Source organism: Pithys albifrons, chromosome 6 (assembly GCF_047495875.1).
Source record: "Pithys albifrons albifrons isolate INPA30051 chromosome 6, PitAlb_v1, whole genome shotgun sequence".
Lineage (NCBI taxonomy): Eukaryota > Metazoa > Chordata > Aves > Passeriformes > Thamnophilidae > Pithys > Pithys albifrons.
In genome coordinates this window covers 37300220-37324556 of record NC_092463.1, presented here as the reverse complement: position 1 = coordinate 37324556, position 24337 = coordinate 37300220, and the positions used below count along the sequence as shown (strand labels likewise).

The 24337-nt window shown below is 41.6% G+C and overlaps 1 protein-coding gene across 3 annotated transcripts in view; it reads right to left on the bottom strand.

The window, feature by feature from the left end:
• PAPLN (papilin, proteoglycan like sulfated glycoprotein) overlaps positions 1-24068 on the bottom strand; it is a 51584-nt gene extending 27516 nt beyond the window's left edge. For all 3 annotated transcript variants that reach the window (XM_071558262.1, XM_071558263.1, XM_071558264.1), the window contains exons 1-7: positions 23869-24068; positions 20322-20412; positions 12004-12066; positions 3002-3117; positions 1606-1666; positions 1234-1336; positions 265-395 (exon numbers count right to left, since the gene is read on the bottom strand). In XM_071558262.1, the coding sequence (XP_071414363.1) occupies positions 265-395; positions 1234-1336; positions 1606-1666; positions 3002-3117; positions 12004-12066; positions 20322-20412; positions 23869-24038 (735 nt within the window). In that variant the 5' untranslated portion in view covers positions 24039-24068. The remainder of the gene's footprint in view (positions 1-264; positions 396-1233; positions 1337-1605; positions 1667-3001; positions 3118-12003; positions 12067-20321; positions 20413-23868) is intronic.
• Between the last annotated feature and the right edge of the window lie 269 nt (positions 24069-24337).

Genomic DNA, 24337 nt, shown 5'->3' with positions numbered 1-24337 from the left:
TAGATCTAATAAGAAAGCCTAAATCCATGAAGGCTGAGAAGTCAGGACAGGGCAGAGAAGGATCTGACAGCTGAAGGACAGGGAAGATATCTACTATTTCACATCAAGAGACAGACAAATGCTGTACACAAGCTCCTCAGCACCTTGAAAACTGAATGATTCCCCTTTCCTGATGCTATTATGAAAGGTTGAGTGGAACAAAGGGAAACAACAGAAAGACTGACAGACCCAATGATGAAGGAAGGAAGCAGCAAGATGACTAACCTGACAAACTCCCTCTACACAGATGTCCCGCTTGCCAGGTTCACAGGTAGTCCCATCTACTACTGCTTCCTTGTGCCTGTAGTAGAAGTTTTCTCCCTTGGGAATACAGTTTAACTCACACTTATTAGGGGCTGGCAGGAGAGAAAAAGCAAAACCATTATATTATAGCTTGATAATGCATCAGAAGCCTAGTTTTAGATCAAAAAAGCAGAAACAGAGGGGTGTACTTATATCAAGTGGCAGATATTGAACAAACTTCTGTGCTACAAACTTCTGGAGGCTGGAAAAATACTCTGGTAAAGTCTCACTGTATGCAACTCTTTCCTCGGGGGACATTGGTCCAGGCAGATATTTGGTTATTCCTTAGTACAAGCCTTTCTAGAATGAGAGCAAGGACTGATGCAACCAACACAATCCCTCTTTAAATTCATCTTAAAATCCCTCATAATTTGTTAACCAGCTGTAAATGATACCACATCAAAGCTCAGAGCAAGGACCCCCTTGTTCCCACACCTGCCTTCGGAGCTGGTTCTTCAAGAAACTGCGGGCCAACTGAAGAAATGTCACATTTTCTGAAGCACTCATTAATAATATGCATTTATTTCTCCTGTGCCCTGCTAATATTCTTTTGCCAGTATTGAAAAATGCAACGAAACTACTGCTTCTCTCAAACTTCAGAATCCATCTGCAGCCAGTTTCAGATTTCTTTAGCAATGTTTCTGAAAGACTGGCTGTTACAAGAGACAGGTATATATTGCTGCAACACTGTCTCTTGGCCCATGCATCCAGTGTCTTTGTGATAGCAAAGCTTTGCTGCTGGCAAAAAGACTTTTTCCATTCCACCTCCTGCCCAACACTCCACCTAAGAAAGTAGCCTGTGAGGACACTATAGTAAATAACATTATAGTCACATCAAAATACACTGTTGATAGGTAGAGAGGAAGTGTCACCCTCCATGTTTATCATTACCTCCATAATATGGAAGCCACTTGTAGTTCTTGCCCTGAAATTCTGTCCCGTCAAAGTCTGCACACTGCTGTGCCCGGAAATCCAGGGAGCCTTCTGGGCAGCTCTGTTTGGAGGAGGAAATTGTATTGGATCATTATGAAAAGGAGGAAATTTAAGTGTACAATAAAAAAATGGGGTTTATTGTTATTCCTCCCATATCAAATCAGAGGCATAATTTTAATATACTTTTGAAGAGGTACTGTTAATGAACTGCATTCACCAGTGCTGCCAGAGAAACAGAAACTAATAATGGCATATTATTTCTTAACATGAATCACTCTTTCTGAGGAAAAGGAGCAACAGGTTAGAAAAAGCAAAACCAGAGCACTATACCTGAACATTACATGACCGATAGCTTCGTGTTGGTCCAACACAACTGGAAGGACCTTCTGTCCTGAAAGACAGGAAAACTACATGAAGCTCTCTGCAGAACACACATGCAAATAGTCATCTCCTGGAAAACATTACAAATCACTTTTACATCACCCTCACAGTCTCCTGAAACAGCAAAATAACTAAAATGTACTTTCACCACTAATGCAAGCTGGCATCTTCTAGTGCTGTTTTGTGCTATGGTTTGTGTTCTACCATGAATGAGACATAAACCATGAACAATTGCAGGACAGCTCTTCAGGGTCATGTTTCAACTAAACAATGGAAGCAGAGCTTTTAGTCCACTGTCCACCAGTAAACAGTCAAGGTGTTCATACAGGACTGGGAAACATGTTATGAGCAGCACAGGGTAGTGGCCGGTTCAGAATAGGTATGTACATCACTTATCATGCTTTTTATGTGCACACGAGACCCATTAGCAGGAAGAGCTAAACATGCCCATGAAAAGTGTGCAACACTGGTACTCCAGTCAAATGACTCTGACTGAGAATTATAGAGAGTAACAGTTGTGGAAGAAATTGATCTGAAAGGCCAATCAGTGTCTAATACCTCAGTATTCCTAAAATGGAGAGAGACCAGGGATTCTGGTAGGTGTATACCATAATGGGTAGCCTTCAAAAGAGACCCTTCTTTATTCTGTATGGAAAGTAGCACTGCTTCACAATTCTGGATTCCTCTATTACAAAACCACCCTCTCATTTATCAAAACAGAAAGAGGCTGGTTTTTTTAGGGTATTATGTAGAGTCTGGGTTTTTTTTCTCTTTTTCTTTGTTTTCACTCACAAGAGGATCTCTAAGGTGCATCATTCCCAACAGGTGCAGTACCAGTCACCAGCCTCACTAGGATGCAGCTAACCCAGCTGCAAATAAGATGGCACTGTGCTAACACTGCTTGAGCCAATTCCATTCTTCATTTCTTCAGGGGCAATTCACCTTCCTGGGATCCACAAGCCTGAGAAAATCCTGGCACGGTCACTAGCTCTTAGGAGAAGAACCAACTGCTGTGGACAGTTCTCCATTTCTCCCAGGGCTTGCCACACTAGACCTAGTTGAACAGCTGCTGGCATGCTAATTCCCCAGTTGCACAGCCTTGCATCAACAGAGAAACTGCTGTGCTCTATCAAAGGAGCCAAAGCACGGATGTGTTGAAGAGGGCACTGTTCAAAACAGCAGTGACAAGACTGAAACCCTGGTTCATCTCAAAGTGGACTCATTTCCCTGGGACTGAACACTAGTCATTTCTGTTCTAAATGTATACTGGAACATAACTGCAGGAGCTCAGTAAAAGAAAAACACATTTAAAGTAGAAAAAAAAAGAGAGAATGTTAGCTACCACCTTTGGGAATAGCATCGCCGTTGCCGAAAGCTGACTCCACCGCCACAGCTCCGACTGCACTCGCCCCATTCACCCCAACTGCCCCAGGCATCAACCTGCCGCCTCATCCGGCAGCCCTGGAAACAAAAAACCCACAGACATATCAAACAGACATGACAACACAATAAAAAAAAAAAACAAAAACAAATGAAGGAGAGAACCTATGTATTCTCTTGCAAAAAAGGCCGTCGTATTGTTCTGTATTCCTAGTATGAAAAGTGGCACAGCATAATACACCAGAAACAGGCCTCTAATATTTAGGAGCATTAGCTTCCTGAAGACATATAGCACATCCAGCTTTATAATCTCCCTCAGCTGCTACTCTTTGTCTATTCATGGAATCTTTTGAATAACCATCTAAAAGAAGATAACATCTTCCTCTCAGCAAAGCAGCAAAGGCAAATCATTACTTCAGGGACTATGAGCACTGTCACTCCACACCAGATCAATAGAGCCACTTAATCCCAAATCCTTGGCTCCAAGCCCAATACTTAAGAGAAATAAAGGAAGCAGAAAGGAAAGTCCTGGAACACACTTTTTACTGCAACAAAATTCTGTATGTGGACCACTTTTTCCCCTTACCCAACAATGTCCAATGATGATATCAAGGTCTGGGCCACCATCAGCTACAGCCTTAATTAATTTTGTATGTAGAAATTCTGAATGGATACTGACATTAAGGGAAATAACCATGATAATACAGACAAGAAGTTATATGTGCAACAGAACCAACCAAAATACGTTGTCTTGAAATACATGATATATCATATTTTCAGGGAAAAAAGGCCTACTGCAGCCCTTGGGATCCACATACAGGAGAGTGGTTAGTAGGAAGAATGGCATTATCCTGAGGAAAAAAAAAGAATATTTGCAAGATGCAGCAGGCAGATAAACAGAAGTAAAAAAATTACTGTGATATCATCTAATTCACTTCCATACATGCTGTAGCCCACCAAGTTTACAAACCCTCCAGGTCTAGGTCCCAATCCATCCCCTAGTTTCACACAGTTCCCCACACTCCCACCCTCTCGTTTCCTGCTCTGTGTCCATTCCTTCCTGTTGTTCCGCTGGTGTCCTCACGTAAGCTGTCTTCTAATGATCACCCTAGCTAGCAAGGGCCATTGAAAGGGTTTTCTGCAGGAGTGAAGGAATATCCTAGAAGTAGAGATTTCACCACACCAGAATTATCAGCCCTGATCAGCAAGCAATTTCCACCCATCTGGGCACTTTTCAAGGTCTACAGAGAAGGAAGGCACTGGGGAGAAAGCTCCTCAGTTTAAGAGCAAAATTTTCACTTCTGTTAACTAATAACTGCTTTTACACAAGACATCTCGGCTAGAAAGAGGAGCTAGTCTAATAAATCATCCGACGAATCCAGCTCAGGCAAGATGCATGGGTTAATCTTCCCTTGTCATTTAGAGAGGTTTAATGATTTTCCTACACATGCTCCCTGCCTGACTGTATTTCCAAGTTAGAGTCTTGTTTGTCTCCACCCTTTTTTAGGAATAATTTCCTGCTGCTGGCAAAGCAACAGTCAGAGATATTAGTCAATCATATTTGTGCAGTTACTACTAAATTACCCACAACTATATAGCTGCAGAGTCACCCCAAATTAGTGCCTATATTACTCTAATTTGAAACACTTTCTTCCCAGCCCATGCTATTTAATTTTCTTCACACAAGTTCTGTGCAATTCTTTCTAATACTAACTTTGTTTGCCTTTACCCTGCTCACTAAATGGCACTACCCAGGTTACAGCCACTCCTACATACCTTTTTTTGGCCAAGTCACCATCTCCCTGACCTCGTGCCAAACCCTTCTTCCATTCTTTCATTCCCAATATTGAGTTCAGTGTTTGCTTTCTGCATTCTCATTGGCCTTTCTGGGAGTAATCCCAACAACAGAGTTTTAGCTTTCAGCAAGGCATTTTATTTTCCCAAGTTTGTCTTTCAAACACCTAATTCCTTTCCCTGTAACTCCCCCTCCTTTACCCTCAAAAGAATAAAACAGTCTTATTCCTCTGTACCAACTGACTGATTTAGGAGCAGTATTAGCTCACCTTGGAAACAAGGGACCTTTCAGTCAGCATAAGGGAGAAGGAAACATGTCATGTAGATAAAAGTCCAAAGGAAGGACATTTGAAAGTCAGATTACTGGAAGGCAATTAGGATAGAAAGCCCTTCCTTGACACGCACACACCACCCTGATAAATATTCCAATAACCCTCCTACAGAACTAGAATTCTTTATTCCTTCTGTAGAGAGGAAAATCTGCAGGAATTCTTTGTTGTAAGGCTTTATCATCCAGAGTGCAGGAACAACAATTTTTCTCAGTATCACTCCGTTTAAATACACCCCAAAAGGAGCATTGGGCAAAAGAATCCTCCCAAAGCTGTATAGTGTTAGAGAAACATTTTAACAGGGGCCCAGCTCTCATATTTGGAAATCTGTGCCCAGTTCTCATTACTTCAGTAACTGCACACATGTATACAGGCAAATATAAAGCTGCGTATTTATAATACATAAGAAATATATTACATAGCCTGATACTAGGATGTTTTCAGATGCTGTCAGCTAGTTTCTGTTCCAAAAGCCTCTTTCTGCTCTCTTCAGGATCTGGAGTGCTTTTTAGTACAACTCAATTCCATTCCCTCCTGGATCCCAGAATTAAAAATCTACAGTCTTCATTCATCACTGTTACAAATTCATTTGGTTCCACTCTCCTCTTGGTTCAGTCTAACACATGTACAAGAATGTAGCTTCTTGATTTGCATCAAGTATATATTTTAATGTTTCAAGAAAAGTGAGAAAATGCATACAACCTTTTTACTTGATTTCTAAAAACTCCAGAAAGAGCAGTCAGTCAGTGCCCAACAGCTCTGTCGAGTTCTATTGCCAGTTAAGACACCAGAAGTGCATACATTCTGGGAATATTGATGTTGCCTGTGACCATGGCACCACATACTCCCAGTGCTCATTTGTACACAGGCTGCTGTGGTATAAAAGTTAAGAAGGCCAGGGATTTCATTTTTATGAACACTGCATTGCTTTTATCAGTTCCTAGACAGAGGAACTGATGTAGCTGCAGCATCTGCTGCTACCAGGCCAACTATATCTGATATAACTGGGAAGTAAAAAAACGACAGTATTGCTCCAGACCTCATCTGTAAAGTCAATTCCAGTATGCATCAGATACAAATGAAAGAATTCTGGTAAAGGATCCTAGATGGCATACTATATAAACCACATAATATTTATTTTTACATATGAAACACGCACTGGAAGAGAAGTTATGAGTGGGACATGACTCAGAAAGACAGAAAATGCTGGCAGTATATAGGAATGCTTTAAAAGGGGCCCTTGAAAGACTTTCCAGTCAGTCTGATGAGATGAATAGGAAAATATGCAGGGGAAGAGGACTGTGCTTCCCAGACAAATGCATTGCAGGCATGCAGTGATCCACAAAGTTCTTATACCAAAATGTGGACTGGTGATTCAATGTGAATAATTTCCTTCTGCCTTGCTGCAACTCAAATACTTGCAAGTTATCAAAGCAAACATCAAACCACTATAGAGTCCCAAGTGAGCAGTGAAGTTCTGCAGTCACATGTCCAAACAACTTACATCTCAGTCAAATTCATACCTCTAGTATTTCTCTTACTCCTTGGGCACCTGTAGGGGCTTAGAGATGGTCAACCTGAACTACTTTGTGAATTTTTTTGTGCTGCCTTTCCAGACTGACAAGCAGCAACAAAACACCATGTCACACCACTCCAACAGTCGTTGCTCAAAGCACATGCTTTTCATCACCACGCTACGCCCAAGAAGGTTCGGACAAGGCCAGCACTTGCTTTTAGTGCAGCAGGTTGCATCTTTAGTACATTGAGCTGCAACTGAAGCATCATTTTGGACACTGAAAAGTTGTTGCTGTGACTTCTGGGGCTGCTTCACACAGTTACTGGATTCCATTCAGATCAGACACAACTCTCTGCCAACAGTGAGAATGTGGTGGGAAATCTTTGACGTTGGAGGTTGATGACAAGGCTCTGTCCAACTGTTACCCACTGAAAACAGATATTGTTCATAATGATAAAATGAGTAATGTGGCATTACTGTTACGTTATGCAGTGATTCCATAGTTTAAACCTACAGTCAAAAATCAGACTCTCTCTGTTTACCATTCCTTGGTATTTGTGGAATAACACTGCATCCTTTTATTTGATAGATATCTACTTTCAGGGTTTATAGTTTCTGAAACAAGGTTGATGTTTATTTTTTACACACCCTGAACTGTAGCCTCATTTATGAAACATGTATGAAAGAAGAACAAAACCCAAGCACTTTACAAAAGAAAATTATCACCATGATAATTTCTGTAATGGTTTAATTGCCAAAGTCTTGGCAAGTAAGAAGTTTCCGGGGAAAAAATACAGCTTTGTTAAGTTTGAATAGTAAAGGCTTAGAAAAAAGTTAATTGCTTAGCGAAAAGTTAATAAGGGAAGGGGAGAAAAAAAGGAAAATGTCGAGGTGCCCCAAAGGCTGGCTGCTCCCTGTGGGCTGGGGAGCAGTAGCAGGAGGCTCTCCTGGGGCAGCAGGGCGCAGCCCTGGGTATCAGGCACCTTCAGCCAAAGCCAGGCTGGAACATGGGGCTGTAGGTGGACCTGGCTCATCAGGATCCATGGCTGGGTCAGGTAGTGTTGTGCAGATGCAGCATCATCATGATGCATCATCACTGCAGCCTCACTGGGGCTGATGGAACCAACAGTCCTGGGAGCCTACAGTGGGGTCCTGGGCAGTGGGCAGGACAAGAGGAGTCCAGTGAGGGCCAGTAAAGCCTTGCAGTGCTCTCAGGACCCTAACAAAAACCACCCATGTGGAGCATATCCTTAGACCGTGTTCTCTTCAGAAGGTGAACAATTTCCTTCTCCTTTCTATATCCAGAAGGTCTACCCAGTACTACAATGATGACCATTGACAATATTTTCATATAGCTAAGCTCTGCATGACATGTGGCATTCAAGACTCAAACTTAATTGAAAAGGAGCTGAAAACATTCAGTATATCTTATACATTTATAATTTAGATATATGCTACTATTCCAATAGATGCATTTTCAAGAAATCCATCTGCGATTAGCCAAAAATGCAACCAAAAGAAAGCTAATTAATCCAAACCACACCAGCAAGGCATTTTTTATAATTTTGTCTTAACCATTGATCTTGGCTCAAACACAGCAGGCTTGCAAAGGCTTTGAAGGTGAATAATGCCAAGTACCACAACTATGAATAATGAATAAGCAATCAAAGAATTGTATTTGAGAAAAACTACCAAAACAAGAATGAAACTGAACAAGATGACGACAGCAGGAAGCAAAATACTCTCTTATTCTGTACCATTTTGTACCTTATAAAGATGAGCAGCTTTACAAAGAAGAGGAAAAAATTCAGGCTTTGTTAGCTTTAATGGCTTATGGTTTGCACTCATGTATGTCTCCTTTCATTACCCTCTGCTATGCCAGCATATCCTGTCTAACAATCCACTAAAATCCAGCAGTTCCCCAACGCTGTCATTTTCTCAAAACACTTGAGATTCTCCCTACATCACTGAACCCACACCATCACGGTTCCCAGTTCTTTGCCATGTTCCCTGTGTTCACCTCTCCAACACTCCTCACTCTACCTCTCCCTGGGCTGTCCCACCACACGCACTTCCACATCCACTGATTCCCTGTCAGTTGGGCAGGATACGGTGCCTGCCCCTCCCACTGCACAGCCAGGTACGTGCTGCCCCATGGGACTATGCTGGCTTGCTGGTTAGAGGGCAGAGCAGATACTGGTTACCTTTCAGAAATGGGAAGATTTCCAGAAACTCTAGGTGGCCTGGAGATGACTACGGTATTTAAAGAACTCTCATACAGACATTGCAGAGAAATCAAATTAATTTGTGGAAGAAATGGAGGGCATTCAGAAAACTCTACAAAGAGGGTGATTGTGAGGAAACTTTATGACCCCAAACTTACTTGGAGAAGTGGACAATACACACAGTATGAAGTCACCAGAAGTTGTTTATCCGAGGGGCCTAACAGGAACTCAAGGTTAAAATGGCTAAACTGTTACATACTAGCACACAACCTCTCAGCTAAAACTGCTTCAGCATCTGATTCTTGGAATTCTTACCCCAGTTTACAAAAGCATCCCAAGGGAACTGTATGCTCACGTAACATAAAACTGATGTCAACTGATAAATTCACAGAAATGATAACAAAGAACAGAATAAGCAGGCACCTGCATAAATACAGGATGTTTGGGGGAAAAAAGTCAATAAGGCTTTTTTAAAGGCAAATGCTTCTGAAATTACTGCAGTTCTTTGAGATATTCACAAACATGTCAACAAGGGTAACCTGTCAGATATCCTCAAATTTAAAAAAAAATCCTTCACCTAAAACTCTTAAGCACCACAAAGCATACAATACACACACTCCTCTTGCCCATCCGGCTGTAGGTTCTAGTGCTACTACAGTGCAAACAATAAAGGAGCAACAAGTAATGGGTGACTTCCCTTTCTAGATCCTCCAAATCCTGGTGAAAAGGAACAGACACCACAGGTAATATGCAGTAAGACCCTCTCCATACTCTAGCAGGAAAGAAGGAATGACAAGTACAGTGGGTCCCACCAAGGACAGAGCACTGGGCAAGTAATTTTCAGCAGCCAGGCTTAACACTGACTACCATGTCTGGCAGATAAACGAGCCAAACAAGCACAGAAAAGATGGAGGCAACTGCCTGTCATTTCTGCCCTTATTCTGCTTGCAGCTTTCCTTAGCCTAACATTAAAGAAAAACAAGTTCAGCTGCTCCCCTTCAAAAACAGATGAAAATCAGTAGACATCAATCTATACAGACCTGTAGACCTGTATTCTCCACTCTTGTGTAAGCCTGCAGTTCACACATTTATAGCTGTACTCCCACTTGCACCATCAGCCTCTCTATATGCAAGTTCATTCTCTCCTGCACCTGAGTCAAAGAAAAGGTGTCCAAGAAGCAATCAATGTGTGCCTTGGTAGACAAAAGGGATCTAAGAGGCAAGCAATTAATTCTGGAATAAAATCCACACATGTTGGTTTTAATTCTACCACCACCACTACTCTTTTCTTCCTGAGGCACACACTATTCACAGTACAGCTGGAGGTGATCCACCTTTCTACCCATTTGCTGCTATAGTGGCTGCTCATTTGATACCAAAATCAAAATAATTGCCGCTTTCTTAGCTGGAAGGCCGCTCTGGATAAAGAGGCAGAGCCTCAGTTTCTTAGATATATTCTACTGTAAATTAAATGAAGTGTTTCTCCTTCAGTGGGGAGAAATGCACCATGCCAACAACAATCTCTTATACCTGTGCCACTGGGAATTACAAAAGAACAGCACAGGCAAGGCAGTTTTTCAATGTTATGTGACACAGATTAAAGTTATTTTTTAATAAACCTGCCACCTCAGGTGAAGTCCTAAAGGAGTGGAGAGGGATCTAGAAGAGCAAGCAATTCTCCAGCTTACATTCTGCTATGCAGTATTCCTTCCCTCAGTTTTCAATCTCACCTTCTGCTTCCCTTTCTTCCTCTAATCACACAAGTAGAACATTTGCATTTATAGCAGCAGGGCTACCACTCCTCTCCTGCAGCAGCCAGAGGAATGCAGGCACTGCTTTCAGAGCTGTTCCACCTGTGGGAGTTCAGGCAGCTCTGCTACTCTTATGGTGCTGAGCGTGATCTAGCACAGACTTGAGCTGCCATTGCTACAATCAGCCCTGCCAGTTCCACCTCTTGCAAGCTGAACATCTCTTGCTATGGTTAAACCTGCTTGCATTAGCATCTGGTAAGTAATGGCCCATATGAAACAAACACCATTTCTGTCTTCCCTTCTAGAAACAAAATGGAGAATTATCACAGCAGAGTGTCTCAGTGCTGCTGGATGTTCCTGTTTCCCCATGACTTGGACAGATCCAGCATATCAGGGAAACTGAAGTTTATTGGCAGCTAAGCAAAAGCTTCTCCCTTCATTCACTATGCTTCAAGAGGAGCCACTTAGTGCCCACAGGGCACAGAGGGAAATGCTACAGGGAAATGTCAGCCTTCACAGTTGCAGTGTATTTCAGTCATATCCCTTCCAAATAAAATCACCAGGCTGAAAACAGGCAGGTGAGCAGATGAACTGAATATAGTGTATTCCATTTTGATTCTTTAAACACACAGTATTGCCTTCTGTTAGATATTAGATAGCAAGAGCTCATTTAAGCATATTTCCATCTGTAAGATAGAAAATACGACTAACAAACACTGCTCATCTCTGTCTCTCTCATTTCTCATCTCTGATCTTCAAAGGTGGCCTAGAAAGCAAAACACTTATTCCAGGTGATAATTGCCTGTTTCCCCCTTCCCTCCCTGTTCCTTTACACCCAGCAAACATATAACATCTTCCTTTGCAAACAATTCTGCTCTACTCAGCAGGTCAACTTTTACCTTCGATGTCCAACTCACTAATAAAGAGAGACTGTTCTCAGAAACATCACACTTCTTTTTCAGAAAGAAAGAAGAATTCTGGTTCTTAATAGCTGCATTCTTTTTCTAATAATATCAAATTGTCTTAACATAAAGATTGCCTCTCCCACTAAAGCTAAACCACATGGCTGAGATTTCTAAGATCAAAGAAAAGAGGAAAATGAGCTAACCAAATATTCTTTACTTCAAGTGACAACTCTTTCTAGCTTTGAAGCAGGAGACAGCAGTTACCACTTTGCAGATAACATCCCTAGTCCAAAGGTACTACCAGAATTCTGTTATTTAATCACCACATTAGACTTTTTATAAGATGTACCACAATAGACCTGATGACTTGAACCCATTAGTTCATTCAGAAATACTGTCTACAAAATGCTTGAGTTTCAGATGTTGACAGTTCTAGCATTTACTCACTGAAAATGCAGAAGGTGGCATCATTGTTAGCATGAGCAGAAGGAACAAGTGCTTCATCTCTGCCTGTGGGAACAAAAGAAATCACTGATCAGAATTGCTTGCTTCTTTGCTGCTTGTTTGGTGGAAAAGCTACAATACCACACACTAAAAATGGAGGTGGAACTAAAATCAAGGTGAGAGAAGAAACGGAGTTTTATCATTACATTCCTTGGATAGATGAAGGCAACTGCAAAGACTGAAATTATCCTGTACAGAAAGTCAGAATGTAATTACTGAGTGTGAATATTCCCCTGAACTCTCCTTTGATATTACGAGAACACCATCCCCAGGCAGAGTGGAAGGGGCGTGCTGTTACTTGTTACATGGGAAGGCATCTTCCCACCCCTTCACAGATACACATGATAAAATACTTGAAGATTGCAGTGACTTCAACCAACTCAAGGTAAGAAATTCCACAGTTAATATTTCTGTACCTTAGTCATCTTATGTGTGGATTGGTGAAGCTTCATGTCTGTCACTGTGTGGTCTAGCACGGTTAAAATCCTACAGTTCAGCATGGACAGCTATAGCTGGATTCAGCAATGGTTAGTTATTTCACTTCTGCAGAGCTGGAAAGACCAGGTCACACAGACTGGCATGGCAGCATACAACAGTTCCTAAATTTGGGGCATTATGCATGTTTGTGACCACAACCCCTCACTGGTACATTGACTGTTGCTACTTTATCCTTCCTCTTTTGAGTTGCAGCCCACACCAACCACCACTCACCGACATTCACAGCTGTAACCACAGACACTGCAGCCACTAGAGACTGACTTCCTCATAACCATTTTCTCATGACCTCATGACAAGCTGATTAAGCCAAGAAAAAGAGATGGACTAGGTATTCCTAGCATAGTTTAATCTAGTTTGAGCTTCTTTCTAACTTGGGAAAGGAAAGGTAAAAGGACAGAAGGATAAATTTTCCTTTCACTATGCGTGAAAGCATCAAGGAAGAAATGTTTATCTCATCAGTCCTTGTAACTTCTGTTTTAATGTTAAAACTTCATATCTAGGTCCTTTGGCCTGGCCTATTAAATCCAGATAAAATACAGAACATGCATCACTATTAACAGTGAAAACATATATATAAAATCAATGTTGCATGAGAATATCAAATCAGAACCAAGAAATACCCAAAACAAAACCTACCTGATCTAGTATTTGCATATTTCAGGTTATTCCACAGATACCATGGATTTTGACATTCCCAACATTCACCTTGTTGGGAATAAAAAAGCATATTCTCAAATGTTTTCCCTTTCATGTAAAAGCTATTAACTTCTGAAAAACCCAGTTGCACCAAATTCTGTGTGCAAAATAGCAACAAATATCGAAAATGCAACTGGGAAAACAAGAACTGATAAACTTCTCTCCCTAAATACTGAGTGACAAACATAAGATTCTTGAATGTGAAGATATAGGAGCTTGTCATATGGATATTATTTTCATTAATTTTGGATTAGTCATTCTTAGGAGGAGGGAAGACTATGTACCCTCTACCACCCACACATGCTACTGCTACTCCTTCCATTCAGATCAAGGAAGAAACAACCTGGAGATACCCTCCACAAGAGGTCAGGTATGCTCTCCATGCAGTAAAGGCCAACAACCAAAGCACAGGCTAGATTTGTGTCACAGCTGTATCCAACTGCCAAATCTTTTCCCAGCGGAAAGACAGGAAAGTTCCATGCACATAAACAGCAAAGTTCTTCTGAAGGAGTTTATAACATACCCACACCACTAGCAAAGGGCTCTGTGAAAGCAGCATCTTCCCTGAGATAAGCTCCTCTTCCTACTATCCAGAGGGGAAAAAAAAAATCTTCCCCAGACATCCTCTCTCACGTATTCTGTTCCAGGCACCTCTCAGGTTCGCAGAGATGGCCTTGAAAATCAAATCCTTATTGTGCTGCTAATGGACTCCCTGCTCAGCTTTTTCCAGCATCTGCACCGAGAGACAGGGAGCTGTAACCAAAACATGTGAGAGGTTCCTGGAGCTGAGCCTGGAGGAGTGGCTTGCCAGGGCTAGCAGTGTTCCTATCCCCAGGCAATTAGTATATTGGATGGTTTTAGCCAGACAGGATAAAAAGATTCTCTGAGGACGCAACTAGAGTAGAATACAATGTATGGGGCAATCCTGTGCATCAAAGCAGCAAGAAATTACAGCTGTAGTGCTTGCTTGTATTTTTGTGCCAGTGCACTTGCATGGAATTGGCTATCATATGTCCCAAATTTCACATTAAAAAGTTTAGACCATTCAGCCCTCATAAACTAATCAACAGATTCTAGATTGTCAGAAGGAAGAACAGTGTTGTCTATATCCTCTTAAATTCCCCATTGCAAAACAAACCTTGTATTTGATTATCTGGGCTTCAATAAACTTATTTTAAAAGCTTCCTCAGATGTAGAATTCAGCATGTATCCCTTTCACCTTAGTTTCAACCAGAACAGATGAAACTTGTGAATCTGTCCAAAAGCTTAAAAAAGGGTTAAGTTCTGTTTCTGGATTTCATGGCTCTAACTCCTTGTAGGACCTGGGGTATGGCACCATATGTTTATTCTGATTGTTTGCCATTCTTCTCACTGAAGGCCGGTTATGCAGGGAAAGGGATGAAAAGGACAGTGTTTTGCAATGTTTTCACTTGTAAAAACAGCAGCTGCTGCTCCCTGTGTCTCCTGCCCTTCTCCAATTTTCTTCAACCCTCCCAGCTCCCTTTTCTTGCTCTGTGCTAGAACAGCATCTCCACCCCTCCTCCACCCAGAAACAGCAGCAGGGCCTGAGGGGAAATGGTGACTTTATGCCTAAGATATGGAACAGCTGCTGGAAAGCTCACGTGAAGGGATTTTTGCCATAGTATTAAAGTATGAAGTTATCTCAGAGTTTATGACAATCAGTTAACAAGTAAGGAACAACCAGAATCTTCAATCAGAATTAGAGGTGTACCCAGCTGAAACCTCTGCCCCATACACCAGAAGAGATTCAAATTGTCTAGCCAACCACATCTGGCCTTAACTGCTCATGTTAGATGAACAAAAAGGTTGAAGTAGTGGCTGGTCCCAGCCATCTGTAAGCTTGGTCAAAAAGAATCAGCGTCACAGTTCAGCTCTGGGCTGTTTTCTGTAAGAGATGTTGACCCAAGCTACTCCAAACACCGGGGAAGTTCAAACTTGAATCTGACCTTAGTAGCTCAGGAACATGACTTCTATTTCAAAACAAGAGGGTCACAGAGCTACAGAGGAGATGGCTGGAATTTCATAACTCTGGACAGAACACAGCAACTCCACTACAACTGGAAATTGGGCTAAGCACCCTCACTTCTGGGCTAACTCTGAACCCACTCAGGAAAGAATCTTTTGCTTTAACAAACAGAAGTTCTAGAAAAGACAGAAGGGCAGATTTGGGGACTTCTCTATAGTAGAGCCAGCAGTGAACTGCTGTAAAAACTTCTACTTTGTTAGAAACTCTTATCCTGGCCCAGGTAGGCTTAGCAAGATCAGTCAAATCTTCATTAAGACCAAGAGCATGTTTCAAAAGCAAGAGCAGTTTTAATGACTCCTATATTTACTTTATGTGTGTAAATTATGCCTTCCAACACACAAATAGCTAAGATTGCTTACTTAAACTTGACTGCTCTTCCAAATAACCTCTTAACATTCATGTTCCTGGGGAAACAAGACCTATATTGTCTGTATATATATATAAAATAAACTTAGCATCAGCTAGCTAATTTCAGGGTCTCAAAAGCACTAAAATTACATTTTGAGGGAAAAGATACCTGGCCAGGATGAAGAGATGTGTTTGACTTTTAATCCATTTAGATGATGACTTTTGCTTTTTAATAGGAAGGAAATCTAGACTTGAAAGAAATGTTATGAATAATTCAGCCTTGCATAAACAAGAACTGAAGCTGCTTAGGCAGTACAGAATCAGATCACAAAGTCAGAATAAAACAGGCTTCATGAGTTCCACTGCTCACAGATTTATCAGTTTTTCTGTATTCTTTCTGAAAAATTATTGTACAGTCAGTGTTACGTGGTTCTTGCCTGTTTAGTACGAAAGACAGACCTGTTTTCTTTGGCCTGTGAACCACATTTCTAAATCATCTTTGGCCAAAGATACATATCGCATATGTGGATCAGAGATAGCTCTAGGAGTGGTTCATAGGCAGAATGTAAAAAGATCCCTTCAGGGTTCCTTAGACAAGACTTATCTGGACATGCAGATAAGTGACAAAGCCTCCAGCATTCCTGACTTTGGCAGGTCCTTATAGCTCATTTCATCTCCCAGATGGGGATTTGAATTACTCAGTGGGGATCTATTATTCCCATCTGAGGTAGTCCTGATACAGAAGCTGCCTTTGCATGGCTTGTGAGGTACATCCTGGCCATCCTGGCAATAAATCTTTGCCCTGTTGCAATATCAACAGAAATTGCTTACTGTAAAGTTTGGCACATCCAGCACAAAAGCAGAGGTTGCCCCAGTGATCCCACCACTTACATCTTTTCAGAATTCCCTCCCCTTTCCTACACTCCCCTTAACACATGAGGTCTCACTCTGATGTTTTATTTTTAGAAGTTTGGTTGAAGGAGGTGGGAAGTCAGAAAGGATACTGATATGTTGCCCAGTTATTCAATGATACAATTTTTTTTGTCATTGACTCAGATCAAAGTCTTTGAGCTTTCAGACTCACTACATTTTCTAAAGACATTATGATTTTTACCTTGCTCTAAAAACCATCCAGCATATCTTCGTTCCAGCTTGCTTTTGTTTGCCTTGACAACTGAGAAGCACCTTTTAAGATTTTGCTGGAAGAATTAAAAAGGGAAAACATACACAGACAGCAAAAACATGAGATGAAGGTGGGGAGAGAAAGGGGATTAAGGATGGGGAAAAAATTCCATATGCTTACTGTGAGCTGAGTTGGCTGAGCATGGGGACCACATCTCACAGCCCAGAGGAACCAGGAAGCAAACCAGCACTTTAGGCAGAGGATATCATGTTCAAGATACTTCTTAACACACCTGTTTTCTTCCCCAACTACAGTAAGCTATTAAAAAAAAATTCCAAAGAAAATCCTGATGTCCTTTGGGTTAGGGCAGATAAGTCAAATAGTGTGTATGTGCCTGTTAAAGCAGGAGGATGCTGAACTTCCTTTTCCTTGACCATGCAATGAACCACATTCATAAAGAGCTGTTTGTATACAAAGAAAGGGATAAATGTTTATAAATGAGTTTAAATACAAGACTGGTTGAAAGGGCTTAGTGGGAACAGAGAGAAAACAAAAACAACACAAGTTGTCTGAGTAAAGGTTTTACAGCCATATTTTTATCATTGGTACCCATATTTAGTAATTCATTCTAAATACATGCTGGGAGTTGAAGAATCCTCATCAAGAAAGTAATCCCACTGAAACATACTTTCAGCTGGGTATGCATATTATGAAAGATAAACTTTCAGCTAGAATAACTTCAAAATTCACCTTGTCAAATGAAAAAAAAATTAAAAAACTTACTAATAAGCACAGCAACTGGAGAACTGAGTGGTGGTGACATAGAAGAATCTTCTAGCCTGCTCTAGCCTGAGTCTTTCAACTCAGCCTTCAGCCTGATTCATAACAGGCCCATTAATCTGCACTAGGCCATTGCTTCATGTGGCTGACAGACTGACTGTTTCTGCAAAGGACTTCTCAGCAATTTCAAGCTCAGCAACACCTGGGGAAGCTACAGCAGCCTCTGGCACACAGTTTTAACCTAAATACTGAAACCACACAGAACAGTAGTTGAAAAATCATCAGGCTCAAGAGCAAGATCAGCACACAGAATTCCAGTAAGGTCTCACACTATACCCTATCAGTGGGTGTGGGAGAAGCAGACCTACTTTTCCCCCCACTCTCCAAAATCCAGAGTGAAGTACCTAAGGTTTAAGTCAGTGAAGCAGCATCTTTCAAGTAAATGTGATCACTATGACAGTCCTTTACAGGAGTTAATACAGTATTTCATGAGGGCAATTTTCTGTCTACCTATTAATATCAGCTGAGAGATAAATTTATGCAACTAGCCTCCCACTATTAGGTTTGCAGCAAGAGATTTATTATAAGGAGTAAAGATAGGATTCTGCCTTCTATTTTGGTAGTCTCATTGTGCTTAGCTGTTAATTAAATCTGGGAGCATGTAGGGATAATGACAAGCACACAGACTGATTTAGACATTGCAACAAGAAGCCGCACACTGCCTATGGAAAATGCATGACAAGGATATAATCTTCAAAACACCAGAATAATTCAAGAGGAATGGCTAACAATCTTTTACATCTACTACTGTCCTGTCACAGTTTAAGCTTCATTTGTATGAGATTTTTAGCTTGGCCAGAAATATTGCCTGAGACTGAGCACTGCTGCTGTTTATAACTCACAGAATGGATTGGGTTGGAAGGGACCTTTAAGATCACTTAGTTCAACCCTCCTGCTGTGGGCAGAGACACCTTCCACAAGATTAGGTTGTTCAACGTCCCATCCAAGCTGGCCTTGAACACTGCCAAGAGTGGGGCATCCCCAACTTCTCTGGTAACCTGTTCCAGTGCCTCACCCCTTTCTGAGTAATGAATTTCCTCCTAATATTTAATCTAAATATCTCCTCCTTTAGTTTAGAACCATCGTCCCTTGTCCTATCACTATCCACCCATATAAAAAGCCACTCTCCATATTTTTTCTAAGTCCCCTATAAATATTGATAGGCAGCAATGAAGTCTCCCAGGAGCCTTCTCTTCTCAGTCTGAACAGCCCCAGCTCTCTCAGCCTGCCCTCACAGGAGACGTGCTCCAGCCCTCTGATCGTCTTTAAGGTCCTCCTCTGGACTTGCTCCAGCAGGTCCACATATATGTCTTATGCTGAGGACCCCAGACCTGGACACAGTACTCCAGGTGGGGTCTCACAAGGGCAGAGTAGAGGGAGAGAATCCAATCCCTCGACCTCCTGGCCCCACTGCTTTTGATGCAGCCCAGGATATGGTTGGTTTTTCGGGCTGCAGGCGCATATTGCCAGCTCGTGTCTGGCTTTTCATCTACAAGAACCCCCAAGTCCTTCCCTGCAGGGCTGATCCCAATGAGCTCATCTCCCAGTCTGTACTCAGGTCTGGGATTCCCCCAGCCCAGGTGCAGGACCTTACACTTGGACTTGTTGAACTTGATGAGGTTCCCATAGGCCCACTTCTCAGGTCTCCCTGGATGGCATCCCATCCTTCTGTTGTGTCAGCTGCACTGCTCAGCTTTGTCTCCCTGGCCAACTTGCTGAGGGTGCACTTGGTCTCGCTGTCTATGCCATTGACAAAGATACTAAGGAGCACCAGTCCCAGGATAGAGCCCTGAGGGACACCACTCATCACCAGTCTCCACCTGGATGTAGTGCCATTGCTTCCATAATCTTCCCAGGCACAGAGGGGTTGCTCACAAATCTGTAGTTCCCTGGGTCTTCCTGTCTCCTCTTTTTAAAAATAGCAGCAACATTCCCCTTTTTCAAATCACTATGGAGTTTGCCTGACTGCCATTACTTCACAGAGAGTGGCTTGGGAACCACTCTGGGAATCAGCCAATACTCTCAGGCCCCTGGGATGCATCTCATCAGGCCCCATAGACTTGTGCCTGTTCAATTTCATCATGTGGTCTCAAATTTGCTCTTTGGTTACAGTGGGAGGGACTTCACTCCCCAGCATCTAGGTAAGCATGTTAGCCAGCTGAGACCAATCCCTTACAATTCAAATTTTGAAGAATTGTTTAGGAAATGAAAGGATTTTAATGCTAGAAAATTGTTTATTTAACTTCAATCTACTCTAATATAAATACATCAATTTCTGTGCTGTGCAATAGGTTAAAAAATTAAAATAAAGAACAAGTGTTATCTCAAGATTATATTTTAAAACAATGCAAAATTTTATCTGCCTGTCTTTGCAAGACCTACATCTCTGTTCACTGAGGGGATATTAGCACTATATTCAACAGTACGCTTGTAGTATATATACATAGGGAATACCTGTAAAACCTTTAAATAAATTTGCTTGGAGACTAATAATAGACAGGAAAATGTGAGAGTGTTTAGCCTGAACGTCATGTGGGTTTTGATTGCAGCTGCCTCTACATTGTTTCTGGAATCTAAGATACTTTATTAAAGTTAAGTCAGTCTTACAAATATATGTGTATGTAAACACGTAACACACGCCACACTTGTGGGGGTACATCTCTTCCCTAAGGAATCACCCTGACTTGACTGACTGTGATGCAGACATACCTTCAGTGGTACAAAGCAGGAATTCCCCCAGAGAAGTCTGTGGGCTTGCTTGCATGACTGTGCAAGGCAAAGATGACTAACATTAGGTGAACTAAAAGAAACAAAAATGAAAAAAAATCAGAACTTTAGACTAAGAAACTTAGGAGGCAGAATGCGTGCTAGTGGAATTAGGGCTGCTGTCTCTAAGAATACTGGTTCTAGCATCTTTCATATGTCATTAAAAATTAACTTCATAAAAAATGATCCTAGGAGGGTGTGATCACACTGCAGTGCCTGAAGAGCTCTCAAAGGAAGCACATGCTCAGTGGTGTGATCGCAGCAAAATGACAACAGTGTGATCTAAAAATAAATTGGTTCTTTGCTCTGAAGCTGGTTTCTCCCACAGATGTCCAAACCAGAATCCAATTACTGCTTTAAGGGCTAGGCAGAGAAATAAACAATCTGTGGATGGCACTTGTTTTCTATACATCATATCTGCATGTCAGGAAGGAGAGCTTGTTACTGTGTGAGAAAGCATAAACAAGCAATTTGATCACAGACTATGCATATGAGTAGACACCCACTCAAATACTTTAATATAAAAGTCTCTTCTCAAACATCTAGCAACTATTATTCATTGTCCAAGACAGGACTGGACCACAACAAATCACAGTTCAATTCCAAGAGTGCTAAAAGATGAGGCAGAGAAACTGTATCCAGCAGAGTATCATTTTGAGAGAAGTAAGTTCTTTTGACAAGTCCATCATACCTTGGGCATAACTGCAAATGACTGTACTGAATCTGAGCAATCATCTCTCACTGTCTGGGCTCAGTAGCTGTGCTAGGTACACTGAGAGATTTACATCACTTCTGTATAATCCTTCCCACAGACCTAAGAGCAAAGCAATCTATTTCCTCTGGAGTTCCCTGAGCACCAATATGTCACTGGGAAAACACTCCCCCTTTCATTCAGCTAACAAAGAGCCTATAACACTGAGGACTACTGTAACCTAATCCTGTGTATTCTACGTGCTCTCCTCATGCAAAACAGCAGCTCCCAACCTCTTATAAAAAGGCTATTTTTTTTCTGTGTATTAGGAGTCACTAGATACATATATATAAATTAATAAAATGATTAGTGGTTTATTAACAGTTAAAATCCTCCTTGAATAAAGAGAAAGCCTTCTGGTAGCCTCGGCCCTACCTGTTCTGAGGCACAGAAGAGTATTTGCCTTATTTACATTACATTCAGAAGAAGGGGCCCACAATCAAGGTCAGAGGGGATTTCTCACCCAACCTGACTATTTTAACAGAACAAATAGAATAAAATTTGTTCCTTTAACTCAAACTCAAGCACTAGCAAGAACACCAATTGCAATAACGTAACTCCCTTCCTGTTTCCAAACCCTTTCAGCAAGTCAGGGCACAGCCATTCCCATAGACTCCAACTGAATCTTGGTGCCTAATTTGAGAGACAATTAATCCCTGAAGCAACCAGATTAGATGAGATCTACCAGCATTCTATTTTAGCAAGCTGGTAAGCAGCTGAATCTCAGAGACAGCCCATCCCAAAGCCAAAGCTAAATGATCTGCATCAGAAGTTACTACACTTCCTGAATAGCAACATTTGAGATCATCCATTCTCTAAGTTCTCTGTATCACAATGGTTCTTACTTTCCCTTAACATTGAGACCTTTTGCTTAATAATGTTCTTTTCAACATACATATATAGACAGACCAGCAACCAAAGCTCTACATTTTTCTTGAAAATCACCTGAAATCATTCATTGAACACCTTGTATCAAATGCTACATTCAGGGAGGACTGTTTACTAGCAAACAGATTTGGAATATGCAAAAGCTATGAATAAACTATCTCAACTCCAGGATTTCTGTGATGCCATCAAGCACTTATGTTCGAGTGAAATATTTCAAAAACAAACACCTCTGAGGTGCCAGGACACTTGGCAGTATGTGAGAACCTGAAAATAGGCCTGAAAAAGAAGTCTCAACCATCTCACACTGGACAGGAAAAAAAAATCAAAACTTCCAGACATAGCAAATTGGCTCTGTTTTGTTTTTTTCATTTTATCAATCATTTCCTTCACTGTCATGAACAAGTATTAGTTTAAGTTAGTGCCATACCAGAGACACAGATGTTATCCACCCTTGTAGCCCCTCACAAATACCTCTCTTTTGTCCCTGTAACAGCAAAGCATTTGTTATGGAAGCCCAGAATGAGGTTGTCCAACACACACGTGGCTGCATAGCACACTGGCTCATCCCCACACTGCACCTCAGAAAGAATGGCTTTTCATGGCTGCTCTATCTATAGGGACCAGAATTAAAGAGTGTGGTACATATCTAAGAAGCCAGGCTAGTAACATAGAAGCTCCAAGCCAGTTTACAGAGAAGCTGTTGAAGGGCCTCATAAGTACAACGCAAAAGGGATAAACCAAACAAGTGCTGTGAAGACACTTTCCAAAGTAATAAGCAGAGGTGTTTACAAACCCTCTTTAAGGTTTCTATAGACAGACCTAAAGAAACATATCATCTCAGTAAGCTCCTGTACTAACACTAGTTATTCCTAGTCCTAGGGACTTCATTCAATGACAACATTTCTTTCATCAAAGCTTTGACACAGTTTTAAATCAACTGCTCCTCTTTCTACCCACAAGGGACATCAGTTCACCGGGTAAATCTAATGCCCTTCCACATTGCTACTAGCCCATTACCACCTCCATGTCAGGACAGGCCTGCCTGATACATCAGACTTTCTCAGAGATGGAAGAGCCAGTCCTGAACCACCTCCTGCTTCACAAATAAGTCTGTTGGCTCTGACAGCATTATTTAGCTGGGCTTCCCAGACAGATCCTGTCTCAGGCAGCTGAAAGCAACACAAGGCTGATACAGAGACACTCCCTCCCCAGCACCTGCTGGCACAGGAACAGATGCAAGCTGAGACTCCAGGGATAGCGAGGGTGGTACAAGTCTTAGAACCTAGGCAGGCTTTTATTCCTATATGCAAAAATTACATTTTTCCTGTCCATACCCCTGCTACATTTCTCTTACATTCGCTGTCCTTTCTAACAGAGCATGTGCATGTCTGACTCCAGTGGACTTGTCCAGCATCCTGTCAAGCAGATACCTTCCCCTCCTTCCCCTTCCACCTCCCTGTTTCCCCCAGCCACATCAAGAGCAGTTTTGACTACATTAAGTGTCAGTGTGATTAACTGTGTGAGAAAGGGATTCATGTTCACCAAATACATAGAGTATATTCTTCCCTCCCTTCTAGGAGATAAAGTTTTGCATCATAAAGACTCTGGTGTCTCCTCTCCCCTGTACTCTTTTAACTGAAAGAAAAAAACCGGTGGGAAATAAAAAACTTTTAAGAGCACAAACAGGACTGAAAAGACTAATAGAGAATAGACATCCAGGTATCAGGGCCAGGAGACAGTCCAGAACACAAAGTCAACTCTTACCTTCTGCCTGTGCCTGTGAAAGGTGAGTGCAAAAGTTGGAGACACTTGCACCACTCTGCAGCTAAACTCCAAAACCCACTTTCCTACCTTTCTTCTTCAAACAGTGGCACTTCAGTGCTCTGCTTTCCAGCTTCTATTTGGTTCCTAATCCTTACTGCACAGGAAAAGAAGAGTTGTATTTCATTTAACCCATTCAGCCTCCGAGTTTCTTCACGAGAGTTTTCACTTGTGCTCTGGAAGGCCAGAGTCGCAAGCATGCACGCAGCCACGCCTGCTTTGGAATGGTTTCTAGCTTCTGTAGTCTATGTGTGAGCAGCACATGAGCTCTAAACTGTGCCTAAAGTTGTTCCAGGGGAGGAGCCCTTTGTAACTAGTTTCACTTTAGCTGTAGGCAGCATGTCAAAAGAGAGACAGCTCTCCACAGATCCATTCGGCATTCTTTTTCAGTAAGTTCCTAACTCTGACCAAGAAAAAGAAAAAAAATACTATTTACTTTAAAACTACAGCCTGAATCACAGTTCACAGATATGCTTTTGACAAAAGAAAGTTTGAACTT